Below are 18,095 nucleotides of genomic sequence, written 5' to 3'. Positions count from 1 at the left end.
ATTCTAGAACTTACTGTCCTTTGCTGTTTTACTTTGTCTAACATATTAACATTCCAAACTTCAAGACAGTTTTGGTCAGTTATCAAAACATGATTTCTGCATTAAATGTTCTCTCTGTTGTATCTGGAGACGTGCTTGTTTGAGGGGACTGAGCTTTCAGTGCATTTCCAGGACATGCATGCTGAGTAATTTTTTTCTGGGAGCATGGATGAATCCATACCAACCCACCTATGTCACCTCTCCAGGCACGCACTTCTGTTCTCATCTTGGCCAGGGTCAAGGGTGAAGTGAGGATAGGGTAATGGAAAGAATGTTGGCTTTAGAGGCACAAGCTTGAGCTCAAGTCCTGATTATACCATTTATCATTCAGCTCAGCAATTTTGGGCAAGCCTCAGTTTCCCCACCTGTCACATGTAGATAATAATTCCTGTTTGTCTACCTCTGTGTTATTGACATATAAACATGAGGTAACATTATGGAATGGTTTATAAATTTTGGAGCACCAAGAAATTGGAGGGTGCAATTTTTTTTCTCATAGGTAAAATCACCAATTCCCTACTTAAACAACAGGAAGTAAATGAGGATTTTCAAAGACAGCATCCGAATGATTGATGCAAACTTCAGTGTTAGCAAAACTTAATGGTAGTTGTCATTGGGCAAAGGATTGCGCGGTAAATAAAGAGCAATGAAAGCGCAGTTTCTGGATGTCTTTAGATATTGTTGTAAGGCTATTTGGAATTTCCTAATAGATGGAGGAAAATTTTAATTCAGTAAAAAGAGAATAAAGCCTTCATCTCAGACATAAGGCTTACTTGTCGACAGCCTAGCAAATATAATCACGTGGTCGAACAGTGATAAAGTATGAACAATGGCACACTTGAACACTAGATACACAGAACTCAAAGTACAGGGGGGAAGCTGGTGTTCAACAATTGTTAGTGGTGCCTGAATCGATCAGAAATGTGTGGAGTTGAGAACAGGTTTCTCAACGATCTTCCAGGGGAACAACGATCACAGGACTTTCCAATGAGTCTCAGGCATGGCACCAGCTTCAGGACCTGGGTGCATGCATATTTCTAGCACGTCTGAGCCTCTGAGCAAACCCCCAGCCGCGACCAGAGCCCGTCCCAGCTTGGAGATGTTTGGTCTGGTTACCTCTAGGGCTGGTCAGGACTGCAGGACAGCTTGGGGACACAGTGAATTGTGGTTGGTTGAGGAGACCGAGCCAGGGATAGCGGACACCTGAACTATTTGCACAACCTCCCATGACAGTTCATGAGAACCTCATGGCTGTCACTTCATCCAGCTTAACGTATGCACACGAACACATATATCCCATCCCGAGAGTCTTTTTTTTTCTCCAAAAATTCTTCCCTTTACTTACGCCATCAACAGTGAAGCAACTAGTCACCCAGGGCCTGGTGCAAACGAATAGCTTTGCTTAGCAGGCAGGGCTTGTACTCTGTGGGAGGCAAACACTACTTATGATACACCATACAGTGTGTGCATCCGGGATCTAGCCAAATGAGAGTGTAAAACGAACAGGAAATGGAAATATTCACACCTCCAAGCCCCTGCCCCTCTGCTGTCCCCACCCCACCACTCAAGCACAAATGCTAAGCTCTTGATCAAAGCTATGAAAGACACACATGGCATGGTGTGGGACACGTCACTAAGTGGTCTAAACAAGACCCAGGCCATTGATCACACTCATTTCCCTGGCCTGGCAGTTTCATAGAACAGATGGTGCTTTGATTTTAATTTTAAATTGAAAGAAAAAAGTTTAAAAATTACCCCCTGGAACCAGTGGGTCTGGGGCCCCTGCGGTTGGCGGCAGTGGGAAGCACATTACTAGATCCTGGCAGGGAAGCTCCACTGCTGATGACAGACACATCTGCAGGGCTGGGCGGGACAGTCACATGTCACCATGCCACTCTGGCATGTGGGGAAACTGGGAGGTGAAGTCTTCGCTCTGCCTGAGGCTGATTGAATTCAGCTGCTTGTAGAAATAATGCAGAGGCTGCATTTCGCTCCCCACACAGCAGGGCTGAACCTCTAACGCTGGAATTGCATCATTTTCCAACACAGGAGACGCAAGGACCGATTCTCATGCTTTAGAGAAATGGGTCTTATTTGGATCAAATTTCTAGACCAAGCGTTTTTCTTACAGGTTATTATTAATTGATGATGGTGTTCGGGAAATATAGACACATACACAAACAGGAAATGGAGGAAGGAGACAGGGAGAACAAAATGAGTATTTACCCCAATGCATGCTGAGCCAGCAGTATAACAAGCATATTTTTTTTGGACTGAAATGAGCAAAATCTATAAAATTAGAAAAATGTTGACCATTTACAGAACATTCCATCCAGGACATCTGTTTGGATGTCTGTCCACTTAAGCTCCTTCTCAGAAGATACATTCTTAGCCACAGTCACCGGTGAACAGGCAAGAATCCAGTTGCCCTGATACTAAACATACTGAGTTGTGAGAGAAAATTGGGCACATTAAAAAGAGAAAGGACACAGAGTAAAAGTCTTGGGATCTAGTCTTGTTTCTCCATGTTCTAGTTCCTTGGATTGGACACAGTTTTTGGTCTGTTGAACTGGATTATCGTCTTTTGACTGGACTGACTCACTCACTTGTGGAAACCGAGGCTGAGAATATTATGGGCAGCGTGGGATTTGGGAGAGAGAAGGGCTATTGTGACATGGGCAATAGCTTATCAGTAATAACTAAGTCAGCCAAGAAGAGCTGGGAAGGTTCCATCCACCGTGGGGGTGACCATACAGCAAGCATGTCAAACTCACGGTGTGGCCCGCCAGCCACAAGTTTGACATGCTTGGTCTACAGGAAGGAGGCCAACCAAATGTAGAGGAGGAGGGAAGGTCACTCAGAGAGTCACAAGTATATACAGTAGTCCTCCCTTATCTGGGGGCTGACTTTCCGTGGTTTCAGTTGCCCAGGGTCAACCAAGGTCTGAAAATGTTGAAAGGAAAATTCTAGAAAGAAACAGTTCATAACTTTTAAAATGCACATGGTTCTGAGTAGTGTGATGAAATCTCGTGCCATCTCGCCCTGTCCCGCCTGGGATGTGAATCATCTCTTTGTCCAGTGTATCCATACTACATGTGCTACCCGCCCTTTAGTTCCTTAATAGTAGCAGTCTTGCCCTAACCAGTGGTCGGCAAACTGTGGCTCGGCAACATGCGTCTCGCGAGCTACATGCGTCTCTTTGGCCCCTTGAGTGTGGCTCTTTCACAAAATACGGGCTCTTCCACAAAATACCAACTTCTGCACATGGGCCACGAAGTTTCAATCGCACTGTACGTGCGCGCCCGCATGTGGTATTTTGTGGAAGAGCCACACTCAAGGGGCCAAAGAGCCGCATGTAGCTTGCGAGCCGAGGTTTGCCGATCACGGCCCTAACTGGTTTGGCTCAGTGGATAGAGCGTCAGCCTGTGGACTGAAAGGTCCCAGGTTCGATTCCGGTCGAGGGCATGTACCTTGGTTGCAGGCACATCCCTAGTAGGAGGTGTGCAGGAGGCAGCTGATCGATGTTTCTCTCTCATCCATGTTTCTAACTCTCTATCCCTCTCCCTTCCTCTCTGTAAAAAATCAATAAAATATATTTTTAAAAAATAGTAGCAGTCTTGGTTATCAGATTGACTGTCGGGGCATTGCAGTGCTTGTATTCAAGTCACCCTTATTTTACCTAATAATGGCCCCAAAGCACAAGAGCAGTGATACTGGCAATTTGGATGTGTTTAGAAGGAGCAATAAAGTGCTCCCTTTAAGTGAAAAGGTGAGTACCGCACAGTAAGATATTTTAAGAGAGAGACCACAATAACTTTTATTACACTGTATATTGTTAATAATTGTTCTATTTTATTTGTTATTGTTGTTAATTTCTTACTGTGCCTAACTGACAAATTAAACCTTATTATAGGTATGTATGCAGAGGAAAAAACATAGAATATATAGGGTTCGGTACTATCTGTGGTTTTAGGCATCCGCTGGGGGTCTAGGAATGTATCTCCCATGAATAAGGGGGGACTACTGAACAACAAATAAGAAAGCATTAGGGAAACAAAAGTACCAGGCAGACGCTGGCTAAAAAAGGAAGGTTAGCTAACCTGTACTGTGATGCTTCTTTGTGTGAGGCGCTGTGCACCTGTACACACACCTTTTCATTTAAATCTCAGAACAACTCTGTGAAATAACTGTAATTTATCTCCTTTGTTTCCAATAAGAAAATTAGGTTTCTAGTGTAAAGTCCTAGTTTAGGTGAGGGATTTTAAAAAATATATATTATTACTGATTTCAGAGAGGAAGGGAGAGGAAGTAAGAGATAGAAACATCAATGATGAGAGAGAATCATTGATCAGCTGCCTCCTGCACACCCTCCACTGGGGATCGAGTCCGAAACCTGAGCAGGTGCCCAGACTGGGAATCAAACCTGTGACCTTCTGGTTCATAGGTTGATGCTCAACCATTGAGCCACGCCAACCGGGTGAGGTGAGGGGTTTGAACCTAAATTGGTCTTATGTGCAAAACCATGTTCTTTCTACTCCCCAGCTGCCCTTCCGAAACCCTAAGAAAATTATTATATACACTCCCCAGACCTTAAGCATCAGGTAAGTAGTTTTTCAGCAATACGCATCTGTGACTTCAATTCCAGGGAGAGGAATAACCATGAATGCTGATGAGCTCAGCCCCACCAGGGGCAGCTCTATCATTAGGATTTATGTTTATTGACTTTGCTCGATTTATTAGGTGAAAGAGATCAAATTGCTTAATGTTCAATTAAATTGTACTTGTTGAGAACAGGGAAGTAATGAAGTCTTGGCAAGGTTTACCTTCTGCGGGGCTCCTGTAAATGTGGAGGTTCTAAGGAAACACATGGGTCTCACACCAACCAAGTCCCCCCACCCAGCCTTCTTCACCCAACGCTGCCCCCTCCAAGTTCAGTCACTCCCAGAGTTTCCCACCAGGTTGCTGTTTATTTAGCCAGACTCTAACCCAGTGGTTCTCAACCTTCTGGCCCTTTAAATACAGTTCCTCATGTTGTGACCCAACCGTAAAATTATTTTCGTTGCTACTTCATAACTGTAATGTTGCTACTGTTATGAATCGTAATGTAAATATCTGATATGCAGGATGGTCTTAGGTGACCCCTGTGAAAGGGTCGTTCGACCGCCAAAGGGGTCGCGACCCACAGGTTGAGAACCGCTGCCTAACCGAACAGACAGATTGTTGGGTCTGAATGCCAAAACGTGAAGGCTCGCTTTCCTTTCTAAAATCTGGGTTCAAAATTTGCACACTTGTCCTAGTATTAAGTTATGCCACACATGAAAACCTTATAATAATGATTGATAACTTATAAATTTTCTCATTAAAATTACATGAAAGGGTTTCTCCATTTCTAAATATCCTGGGCTTTGGAAATACTCATTAAGTCGTACATTCAGGCAACCTCAGAGGAAACCAGGAGTGAGGTAACCTCTAATAATTGATAAGAGACAAGACGGAACAATATTAAACAGCGTGGTAAATGACAAAAAATAAATAAGCATGTACTATATTTAAGAAATACATTTTGTCTTCTCTCTCTCTCTCTCTCTCTCTCTCTCTCTATATATATATATATATATATATATATATATATATATATATTTGCATTAACCAGGTAAGCATTTTTTAAAATCAGGAGCTAAGTATGTGCTTAAGAATATAGGGGAGCTTGTACAACATAGGGGGTGTATTATACGCCACTGAACTGTTCACTTAAAAGTGCTTCATTTTATGTTAAGAATTTAACCTCAAAAAAAAAAGTCAAGAGAAAGAAAACATACATGGGAAAACCTTTATATATAGAAGCTAGACTAGCTGATCTCTAAGGTCCTTTCTAGTTTACATATTCTATGATTCTAAATAGAAAAATTTTGCTAATTGGCTGCAAAATCTTGGGAAGACAATTTGTCATGGAAACTTGAGGCTGTAATATGAGGTAACCACCACTAGATGATGCCATTGCCTTCAGGGGGTGCTTATCTGAATGCTTTCAGGTTGACTGACAATCATGGACTTTAATACACTGTAAGCATGGACAGTCTACCTTGTAAGGGCAGTCTATCTATCTTCATTTTTCTGCTGAGGAAACTGAGGGCCAGAGAAATTTAATGATATTCCAAAGGTCCAGTTAGGATAAATTCTCAAAATATAACACTTCCTTTTACTAACAACAATAAATTATTATTTTTTTCAAACCTCAGAGGGGAGGTAGGGGAGGGTGGGGGTAAGCGAGAGAGATCAACCACAGGACTTGTATGCATGCATATAAGCCTAACCAATGGAACAGACACCAGGAGGTGAGAGCATAAGCGGGGGAAGGGGGTAATGGGGGGGATAAGGACACATATGTTAATACCTTAATCAATAAAAAAATGAGGGTAGAGATGTGTTGTAAGTATATTATTCTTTTTAAGTTTGGAAGAGAGAAAGCTATATTAGTATTTGTTCAAAACTTTTCATTAATATTCAGAGGTATAGATCTCAAGGTCCTGAGATAAAGATATACTGCTGAATCCATTACCATTATTTGAGGAGTAAGTTCTAGATAATGAATGCAATATTAAAGTAAACATAGTTGATGTGATTATTCATAAATATGCCTTCCGTTCGATTGTAAGAAACAAGACAACACTGTGAAGCAAAACTGAACGACTTTAAGATCCCTAGCTCTGTTTTACGATTTTTCTCATACACTGTTCTTTTCCGTAATCTAAACTGACTTTCTTGTTACCTTCCCCTCTGGATCTACTCAGAATCAGGTACAGTCCCCCACGAGCATATCCTTCTGGCAGCGACTTCTTTGCTATCTTCATAGGTGCTTATGGATTAACGTCTGAATGGTATCTCCTAGGGTTGAGCAGCGCACGACCAACACAACTGTTCACGGCAGCCCAGCTGGCGCTGGGAAGGAAGCACGAAGGAGGCACTGGTGTGTCTAGCTTCCCAGTAAGCTCATCTTTTGTAATTTGCTTCTTTCTTAAGATACTAGTTACTGATGCTGAACAAAACAATGACACCCCCCGACCCCCCAGCTTCTGCTTCTTGCAGACTGTGTCAACACAAAGGTAGCTTTGTGAAAATCAGCGATTTTCAACCGGTGTGTGGCAAGAATTTTTAAAACTTGCAGTACCTGACTATTTAGTCAGAGGCACTGACCTCTTTTCCCTTAGATTGTCAATTAAGAAAATTACAGCAGCCAACAACAATAGCCATCGGGTGTGAATGAATCAAAATTATACCTATTTTTTTTGTCAGATTGCCAAAAAATATATTTTTTGGTGTGCTGCAAAATTGTAGTAATTAGGTTATGTGTGCCATGAGATGAAAAAGATTGAAAATCGCTGTTCTAGATGCTTTTCTCCCAATTACAAGAGGCACAGTCTGTCCGCTGCATGAAGGGGAAGGAGATACACTTTCCCTCACCCCTCTGCAGGCTTGCCTGGTCGGCCCTTGGACTACGTTTAAAAGGCAAGGGCAGCCAGCAGCTTTGTTCTAGTCATTGTTGTCTTACAAGATTAATTAAGAGAAGGTCAAAATAAATACAACCGTCTTTGAATTCAAAACCACAGACAGACTAGGGCTGTGAAACAATTACGTACAGTGATTTTCTCATAGTCCCACTAATCATAGAACATTCGACTATTCCTATCATTGAAGAGATAAAAAAAATCGTAACAACAAAATTTGAAATATGTGAAAGCAAATTCCCACTAACGAGCAATTCACCTACTGAAAGATCACACGGAAAAGGCATTTCTAGGAAACTAAGTGCCTATTCATAATCTCCTTTCAAGGGAGAAAGCGTAAACGGCTAAAAACTTTATTTTGGAGAATAATTAGGTCACCTGTTAATTAAAAATAATAGTGTTGCTTTTGGGATCAGATTATTCATTTTACATGGGATCAGATTACTCATTTTACTCAATTTCTCTATATTTGGCTCTCAATTAGAAAATTCTAATAGGACATCAATGTGATTATAATCATAATAACATTTATTCTCTTTTCAGAATATTTTATACAACAGAGCATGGCCACCAAATACTTTCTAAGCACGTCAATGCGGTACAGCTTTTAGGAAAATAAGCACTGAATGAAACTGACACCCCAAAGTCCAAGCTGTACACAGGCTACAATTTCAGAAGTGCTTGCTCACGGCACAAATGGAAATCTTTTCATCAGATGCCCCCCATTTAACTGTTCTCTACTCATTGCTGAGACCACCGGGGCAGCAGCTTCAACAAGTTCTCAAAGCAGAGAGTTCATGCTCAGGTTTGTAGTCAGCGAGGTCCGCTGGTCCTCCCAGCCGGGGGGAGGGGAGGGCAGAGGGAGTGGGGGGGGGGGAGAAGAGGTTCCCAATGCTCATTGGTTCAAGCCTACTCCAGAGGCTGGGGTGAGGAACGGTAACTTTTCCAGCAGCTTAGCAGGAAATGGAGTGTGTTCCCCCTACCAGGGTTTGTTTCCTTCCTTTTTGATGTTATTTGCTCGAAGGCAAACCATGTTTCCTTGTCTTCTATGTTTTGAATCACTGACCATCATAGGATCCTCCCCTACATGTGACTTCCTTGCCCATTGCTCTCTCCTCCTCTAACACACAAGGTGGTTGTAACAACCCGCCTGGGTGCTCCATTTCTAGTATTTTTCCTCCGATGCCCTGTCCTCCTCTTTGTACCTGGCTCCTCTGTCATTCATTCCTGCTCACTCATCGGCTTTCACAAGTCCGTATCTCCTTCCCACTTTTGGTCAAGAGCTCCTGCCCTGCCGCGCAGCCCTGTCCAATGCTGAGTCCCTGCCCTCGTCCTTGCCCTTCTCTCTCTGGCCATTTTACAAATGAAGGAACAAAATGTAATGCTGACCTAAAATAACAAAGCTCTATGTGCAAAATTCATTAGGAATTTTAGTTTTCAATAACACTTTTATAGTAAGAAAAGCATTTCACCCCTTTTGGAGGGGGGAGTAAGGGGGAGCTTTCTAAATAAATAAACATCTTTTCAATAAGAAACTACATAAATTGCTTAGTTGCCATCCTCTGTGGTATCCAATTCGATCGAGTTCCACGGATACCAAGAACCCAGTCCCTAAGGAACTGGACCACGTACCACTGAGATAGGCTCTGTGTACAGAGCACACATTCTGTGTGCAGGCAGGGGAGCCACTCAACGCAGGCGGCCTTTTATATCTGTCCAGTTTGCTCTTTTTAATTCTCCACTATAGTTTATAGCCACACTTTCTTTAATCATATTATTCAGGATCTAGGATCCAAATGACAAATGCTTTCATGCTCAGAGAGTATTAACTGCCATAACCTCACAAAAGAGTTCCGAGCTCTGGCTGCGGAAAACCAAAGTGACTTGTCCAGTGCAATCGACAGAAGCAGAGCCAAGGCAGACGAGAGCCCTGGACTGCCTCTTAGACCCAAGGCGGCCACCACGCACTGTGCCTCGCGTGCACGCTGTTCCAAAGTTATTATTAACATTTTTTGGAAACGTATTTCTTGGAAAAGCCTTTAAACCGTGACTGCTGAAAGGCCTGTTGCAGCCACTGCCCAGTTACAATATTTTTTCAAGTTTAGTCCATGAGTCAAATCCCTGTCTTCCTTCACACCTCCGAGGGGATTATGAAGCCTCTTATGCTGAGATCTTTGGGAACATGGAAGCACCATGCGGCCATGCATGCACGTGGAAGAAATCATGAGCTCAATCGCTCAGACTCCAAGTTCTGTCACTTTTATGGGAACTCATGAAAAAAATTGGGGGTAGATTAGCTGTTAGGAAGTGTCCAATTTTTTTTGTCATAGCTAACAATACATAAAGGCATCACTTCCATATTTAAATGTGACAATAGGAATAAACTATTCTAATTCAGAAATACAACATGATTGTATAGCATGTTATTTCACAGAATTAAATTGTAAATTTCATGTAAGTACAAACAGTACATTTGTTTCAAAACGTGTTGCCTAGTACATATCAGTAAATAATGAAATGAAGGAAGAAATATGTAAATAATTTAAAACTGAAAACAGATAAATGATAATTTAGATTGCATTTCAGTCATGGTTCTTACTCTTAACTGCACCTTGCATATAATGGTTTAATAAACATGTTGTTCTTTGCCTTGTTTAAAAACTAGAATTAGACATAATTCTGTATTACAGTCTATAGATTTGTCTCCTTTAAAAAATGGCTATATTTCCACTATATGGATACACCAAAAATTATCAACCAATTTCCTATATAATTTCAAATTTTTCTTATGCTGTAATGGTTATATTTTTATTCCTAGCAGTCAAGTACAAGACCAATCTGTATTCCCAGAACTAGAGGGTTTTTTTAGTCAAATGTATCTATACTAGTAGGTCTTCAAACTGCTCTCTCGGCCAAAGAAAGGACTCACGCCTCTGCATCCTGATCAACACTGGTGTTTTACAAGTCTTCAAACATGTGCAATTTCTTCTGTGGCACTTCAGTTTCCTTGGAGATTTTTTTTTTTAAGCCATCCTCACCTTTCTATGCCTGACTTCCATCAAGAATACTTAAGGTTAAAACACCTGTGATGCAGTACATTAAACTACCATAGGTGGCACTCTGCCAGCTTCCTAAGTGTCCCATAGAGAAAATTTAACTTCAAAGTTTTCGATCAAGACTTTCTCAGGTGATTATGTTCCATTTACTTACACTAAATCTAATTATTTTAATAATTTACTTAAAATAAGTATAATTATTTTAACAAGAACCACAGACACTGGGATCTCTGGGTACTTTAGATTCCAGTGTTTAAATGTGTCAAATTTTCTTTCATTTACAGGTCAATAGGGCTTTATTTCCATGAGATAATGGCACCCTACATATCTTGTAGAAAATTTTCATTTTATACTTTCAAGAGTATCAATAAAAACTTTAAAAACTCATTTTAGATAATTATTGACTTGCCCTGGCCGGGTGGCTTGGTTGGAGCGTTGCCCCATACACCAAAAGGTTGCAGGTTCAATTCCCAGTCAGAGCACATACTCAAGCGGCAGGTTTGATCCCTGGTTGGGGTGTGTATGAGGGGCAACTGATCAATGTTTCTCTCACATCGATGTTTCTCTCAATCTCTCTCTCCCTTCCTCTCTCTTTAAAAATCAATAAAAACATTTCTTTGGATGAGGATTAAAAAAAGTAATTATTGACTTGCTTTAATCTATTAATTCATCAAATATATATTATCTATTAAGCCCACTAGTGTGCTAAACTCTGACGCAGAGTTGATGAGGCACCACCTCTAATTTTGCCTAGCTCTAGAGATGTAGTTTTTCTCTTCTCTAAGCATACAATGCATGAGAAAAAAATTAAATCTCAGCTTTAATTTTTCACTCGGCTACTTCTATATTCCAAGGGATACCATTTATCTAAGATGTGCTTTGAGACTTCGGGTAAAAGGCTGGAGTAGCACCAAAGTGGAGAAGATGCATGGATGTTGGGCCAGGCCGCCTGGACTGGAATCTGCCACTTGCTGGTATGGACCATGTACCTCAGTTCCTCTTCTGGAGAAGGGAGGCACTTATGCCCCTGCCTCAGAGGACGGCTTGGAAAATTAAACATCTTAGTACCTGGAAAGCATCTTGAACAGCACCTGGCACTGTGCCTCATACATGCCAGCTGTCATCATTTTTTACTATGGTGGAGACCCAGAAAAACCAACCGACAGAAAACCCCATAAACTCCACCAAAGACTTCAAAGCTCTGACATTCCTATGATTTTCTTCTAGCACGTCACTGAAAATTCCCAGAAAGACCAAGCAATAACCAGCCCCTCTCGTGTTTGATATGGATACAAGGGTTTGTTCTTCCTGACTTATTTTTCCCCCAAACAGCTTTTTCTCCCAGAGGCTGGGGGGGTGTGATCATGATAAAGGGTTCAAATGAGAGGGTCCTCCCACAGCAGTTCAGCCCCTCCCCCCAGACGTCGCAGATGCCCTGCCGTCAGTTCACGACCACTTCAACCAACTGTCCACTGTTGCACCTGCAATGCCACCCACCCTCAGTGGTCTGGAACCTTCTCCTAATGCCAGGTCTGGCCTCCAAGATGTTCGCTGAGGACTGAAATAAAATCCTAAGCAGCCCAGAAATGTACCGACTGATACATGCAATTCTCACGTCAAGCCATCCTGACACAATCCATCCCCCTGCACTCACTTCCCCTGCAGGTGGTCCCAATCCGCAAGAGGCCACCTACTTTCAGATGACACTATTTCGGGAACCACTCCACCGCCTCCAACTCCCAGCATTCTCAGATGTAGCTGCTGCCTTAGCAAGAATTAGTGCCCGTGACCTATTGGACCAGAAGTGTGCAAGCCTGCTCCAGAGCCAAAGCGTCACTGTACGCTGCACTTGATGCTCAAAGCCGATGACAAGGGCTGCGATTTACCCTTCCACCTCTCCAGCACCATCTCCATCAGTAACGGATCGTTCCCCAAAGCAGCGCCGGGCTCCTAAGGAAAGTGGAAGGTCCGGTGCCTGCCAGGCTGGGATTCAGCCAGGGCGCACAGTAACACACAGATAAGGTGCCCCTTTCTCAAAAATCAGGATATGCGGGAGCAGCATATTTAAATGGCTCAGTGACAGAAATTATGAGCAAAGCAGTTTTAAAACACACGTTCGTTGCTCCCTCTTTCCGAAAAAGTAGTAACAGCACTCTCACTGCTTTTAATAAAATCAAGTTGGATGCTGTTAGATGTCTCGAACCTTGCGAGCCTGGGCTGAGCACCAGCAGCAGCCGCCTCCCCCGGCAGAAAGGACACCGAGATAAGGGCTCACCTGAGTCCTTCATGGGGCAGAGGGCACACTGCATGCCCCAGGCCTCGCCGTACAGGCAGCAGCACTCCGTGTAAGTCGTCTGCTTGCCAACGAGGGGCCGGCTGCACACATAGTCGTCGCTCAGATGCTCCCAGCACAGGTCTTGGTAGACATCGGTTTCTTCAATTTGTTCTGAAAGGGAAGGCGGGGATCCGTGACAATCGCACCACGGCTCCTGGTTCATACACATGGTGGTGGAAGCCGGCGAGGCTCAAAGTTCCTATGCCCGTTGCTAAGAGTGACTTCCAAATAAAACTCTGAAGCCAGCCTGGTCTCTCCATGGATCAGACCTCTGTCGTCTCCACCTGCGTGTCATCCCATCAGCTGAACGCAACCTGCCCCTCCTGTTCCAATGATGTCCTTCCCAGTATAGCGTCCATCGTTACATAAAACTCCCCACTATCTTGTCTGTACTTCCTATCCCCGATGGTCTTCTCTTTCCTTCCATCTTTGCTTTGTCATGTTTACTTCTCTGTCCAATCCTACCACTTCTCTCTACATAATATTTTTTAGATTCAAGTTTTCTCACCCATTTCATCTGCCAAAGCCTTGGACTAGTGACACTTCATCCCAGAGTCCTCCATCCTAACCTTTAGACCAGTGGTTCTCAACCTTCCTAATGCCATGACCCTTTAATACAGTTCCTCATGTTGTGGTGACCCCCAACCATAAAATTATTTTCGTTGCTACTTCATAACTGTAATTTTGTTACTGTTTTGAATCATAATATAAATATCTGATATGCAGGATGTATTTTCATTGTTACAAATTGAACATAATTAAAGCATAGTGATTAATCACAAAAACCATATGTAATTATATATGTGTTTTCTGATGGTCTTAGGCGACCCCTGTGAAAGGGTCGTTCGACCCCCAAAGGGTCGCGACCCACAGGTTGAGAACCGCTGCTTTAGACCTTTCAATTGATTTCATCCAGAGCAATCTCCTGTCGTGATGAGGACTGACCCATCACACCTGATGTGGTGATGGACTGATCAATCACAGTTATCAGTGGCACATGAGCTCATCAGGGAGGAACAGGGATTCCTATCCATGGACACACAGGCTTCCACCTCCTTGTTGAACTCCACCCTCCGTTCTGCCCAGCTTCCCCTATGTCCTCCAGTGCTACCTGGGAAACAAACTTATCTCCCCCTGAACTTACATCTTCCTCAGCCCCCTTTGAAGGTTAAGTGTGATCAACCCTCAGGCATGAACAGCTCTGCATGTGCTCAGCCACTCCAATACTGTTGTCCATTGTATGAGTATGTTCAGGGTATTAAGTCTCCTATGTACAGATATGCATTTTACGATTCCTCTCAGCATTTCATTTGAATTATTTCAAAAATACCCACAGAATCCATTTTTCTCTTTTCCAATAGCTTGCATTTTAGTCAGAAAACCTTAGGACATTTGTTCGGACACAGACTTGCATCCCCCATCCTAATGTACCGTGTGATTCAGATGGTCGTACACATCTCTTTTCTGAAGCATCCAGGACCATTGGGTGGGTACAGAAGCAGTTATAAGAGCCTTCTGTGTTAATGCACTGGCCATCGATGCAACTGTTGGGGTCTTGACACTCATCCATATCTGAAAGGAAAAAAAAATTGTTAAAGAAAAACCAGTAATCAGTTGTGTTTCATACACTTACCCGAACTGAGTCCAGATTCCAGGGGCTGCCACAATTTCATTCACTACGCATCACTATCCAAAGTAGTCTGACTATAAAACTGTGAAATTGTGTTGACTGGGGAAATAATGTTGCCCTGCTGATGATGACATTACACAAGGAAAGGAAACATTTAGGAACAGAAAATGCTTAGACATTTAAGGTAAAATGCCTCTTTAGGAGAGTGCACAGTTATTTCCTTTTGCTGTGTTTTCCGGCCTAGTGTACATGGTTTTCTGCTTAAGCATCAAAGTCAGGGTCAGCATTTTAAAATGGGATGAGTGGTGAAGCAGGAGGTTCCCCAGACCAAAAGAACACTCCACTCAAACCAGTGACCTGAATTATAATTCCACATTGAATATTAACTCTTCGTTTGAAATCTAGTCCAACAGCAGCATATAGAAGCTTTTTATTTTCTTAAACCTTGCTCACGAAAAAGACCCATAAAACATTTACACATCTTCGCAACACATGATTTGGATGCAAAGAAATTGGTTTTGTACTCCCCAGCATGACTTATTTTTTTTCCATCTGTATATGTTCACAGCACCCTCTATTCTCTTCAAACTCACCAAAGCACTGCAATTTGACAGGATCGTAGTATGTCCCTTGCTTACAGTAGCATTCATACCCAGGCTGAGTGTTCAAGCAGAAGCCATTTTTGCAGATTTCTTGTCCAAAAAGCAGGCATTCATCCGCATCTATGGGGGGGGGGGGGGGAGGGTGGTGAGAAATGGAGCAACAAACAGAGGAATTGCCTCTGGTCTTTCAGTCAAGAAGAAGCATCTAATCCTGAGCTTCACGCTAGATATTTTTACATTTATATGCCAACGATTCTTAAAGACACAGCAACACAAAATTCTTGAAGTTGGGGCTAATTCACAGAGGTGGAAACATAATCAGGGTTGTCTGTGATATTTAAAGAAAAAGGTCCAAAATATCAATAGGGAAGGTCTATCTGTGAAGATGGTTTCTGGGCTGCTCCCTTGTATTTGATGGAACAGTCTATGAAATTCTACAGTGGCACCAGCTATATTCTCTAAAGGACATGCCTTTGAAGAAATGTGCCTTCCTATAAATACATATTTTGGCCCCTTAATTAGCTGAGACGATGAAAACTCCTGAAAAGAGTTTGATGGAATTTTATAAAAGTCTTCTTTCTTGGGGATGATAAGCTAATAAAGGCACAAGCTGCTAAGGGTGTTGGCAGACCCATTCCCCCACAGAATTTAGAGTGCTCAGGATACTCCGTGGTAAATTAGAGATAATAGAAACATCTATTTGATAGGATTGGAAGGATTAAGTGATAGAGAATCCACGTGGAGAATTCAGTATACTAGTATTCGCAAAAAGTGTTACTTATTACTTCTATTATTATTATTATTATTATTACCATCACCATCAGTTCTTACACTTTAGAGCTAATATCCTCTAGTCCACATTTTTAAAACTGGAGATTCCAGCTCTGGCTAGTGTGGCTCAGTGGTAGAGCATTGGCCCATACATCAAGGGGTCCCAGGTTCGATTCCTGGTCAAGGGCATGCATGTGGGTTGCAGGTTCTATCCCTGGCCTGGCCCGGTCAGGGCAAGTGTTAGAGGCAACCAGTGGATGTGCCTCTCTCACATCCATGTTTCTCTCTCTTTCTTTTTCTCTCCATCTCCATCCCTTCCTTTCTTCCACTCTCTCTAAAAAAGAACAACAACAAAAAACTGGAGATGAATTGGTCCAAGTTAAACAGCTGGAAAATGGCAAAACCAAGTCCAAAATATATGGCTGTTTAGATCTGAACCTAATATTCTTCCAATCATTCCCAGTGCTGCTAAAGATAGGGGGAGGAGGAATTTATTTTTCTATAAAAGAGGGGATGACTTTGTGGTGAATTCAGGGCTTTATCTCACAATATAAAGTGAGATTTAACTACATCCGGGCAAAAACATATATAATATTTGTGAACTTGAAAAACCATTAAACACATATCACCAACTGAGTCTTGTTATTTAATTGGACTAAATCATAGATGTATTTAAAAAACACATATGGAATTTCTTACCCAGCTACTGAATTATACCAAATTATTAAAACACAATTTTTCCAAAAAGATGAATAAAAAATGTTTTCCATCCATGTAGCAGTTTTCAATATTAAATTTAACAGAAAAAAATCACTTTGTCTATAAAAGGACTTAATATCTCTATCATGGAAATGTCAAAAGTGAGTGGTTAATGAGGAAATACTCATACATGTGGTTTAAATTTCACCCAAATAAAAAGGCTGCACATTTAATTTAGAATTATAGATTAATAGCACTGAATATATAAAACACATCTACTTTTGCTTTCTTCTTTTCCATTCCTTATTACGAATCTGTGGCCATAAGTAAAAGGTCCTAACAATAGTAGGATGAGTTCTAAAAAAGCAAGAATGCTAGCTTTACTGATGATCATTAAAGACCAACGTGATGACAAATTTATAGTCTTAACATGAGGTTTCTAATATGCTTCTGGAATAAAAGAATAAATTTATTAAGTACAGAATTCTGAGTTAGGCACACCTTGACATATATTATCTCATTTAGTCCTCATGATACTTTTTTTTAAAATATATTTTTTATTGATTTCAGAGAGGAAGTGAGAGGGAGGGAGATAGAAAAATTAATGATGAGAGAGAATCATTGATCGGCTGCCTCCTGCATGCCCCGACCGGAGACCGAGCCTGAAACCCAGGCATGTGCTCTGACCAGGAATCAAACCATGACCTCCTGGTTCAGAGGTTGACACTCAACCACTGAGACATACCAGTTGGGCAACAACTTTGAAGATATCATTCCTGTCCCAGAGCTGGAAACTCAGAAGGTTAAGTGCCTAAAGTTCTAACTCCCAGGCCACGCCCAGCCCTGCCCAGACTCCACAGGGGTTCCTTCCAGTGGCCGAATAATCAGTTTCCCTGGCTCAAAAGAACCCTAATTCTGTCTAACCCAGCCATGCTTTTATTTGAGTGTCTGATATGCACACACATTGTAAATTCATTTCTGCTCGATTCTGACCTTTATAGTCCTTGTCACCAGCTTCATAAGAGGATTCTCCAGTGGGGACAAAACCTTTCCCTCTAGGACACATTTCAGTGAATTCGGCTGATTTCAGGAGACAAAGAAAAAAGTTGAAAGAGAAAAACATCAACATCTTCCATAAATGTGTATTTTATCTTATTATGATTTTTTTATTATTGACAGTATTACAGCTATCCCCCACTTCCCGACCCTTTAGCCCCCTCCCCCAACCCCCATCCTCCCCCAGGACTCAGTAACTTTAAAACAAACTTTGGCATCCACTTCAGACAAATAAATTCAGTACAATCTCAAACATTATGCATCGGGTGCAAATAAAACCAATGACTTCAGAGGCTTACCTATAATTATTTTTATAAAACCTTCCTAGCTCGCCCATATTTTACCTACTCATGTTGTTACTTGGGGTTATGACTTACTTCTCCATTACTGTGGTCTCTAGCA

General features: G+C 42.0%; 1 protein-coding gene across 4 annotated transcripts in view; it reads right to left on the bottom strand.

Annotated features, from left to right (window-relative positions):
* Positions 1-18,095, bottom strand: part of LOC102419310 (latent-transforming growth factor beta-binding protein 1) — a 200,530-nt gene that overhangs the window by 9,531 nt on the left and 172,904 nt on the right. For all 4 annotated transcript variants that reach the window (XM_014460572.2, XM_014460573.2, XM_014460574.2 and 1 more), the window contains 4 exons: positions 17,631-17,717; positions 15,159-15,287; positions 14,367-14,507; positions 12,876-13,046 (listed from right to left, as the gene is read on the bottom strand). In XM_014460572.2, the coding sequence (XP_014316058.1) occupies positions 12,876-13,046; positions 14,367-14,507; positions 15,159-15,287; positions 17,631-17,717 (528 nt within the window). The remainder of the gene's footprint in view (positions 1-12,875; positions 13,047-14,366; positions 14,508-15,158; positions 15,288-17,630; positions 17,718-18,095) is intronic.

This window comes from Myotis lucifugus, unplaced genomic scaffold (genome assembly GCF_000147115.1).
Source record: "Myotis lucifugus unplaced genomic scaffold, Myoluc2.0 scaffold_134, whole genome shotgun sequence".
NCBI classification, from domain to species: Eukaryota; Metazoa; Chordata; class Mammalia; order Chiroptera; family Vespertilionidae; genus Myotis; species Myotis lucifugus.
The sequence above is the reverse complement of the archived record's forward strand: the minus strand, read 5'-3'. Positions and strand labels throughout refer to the sequence as shown.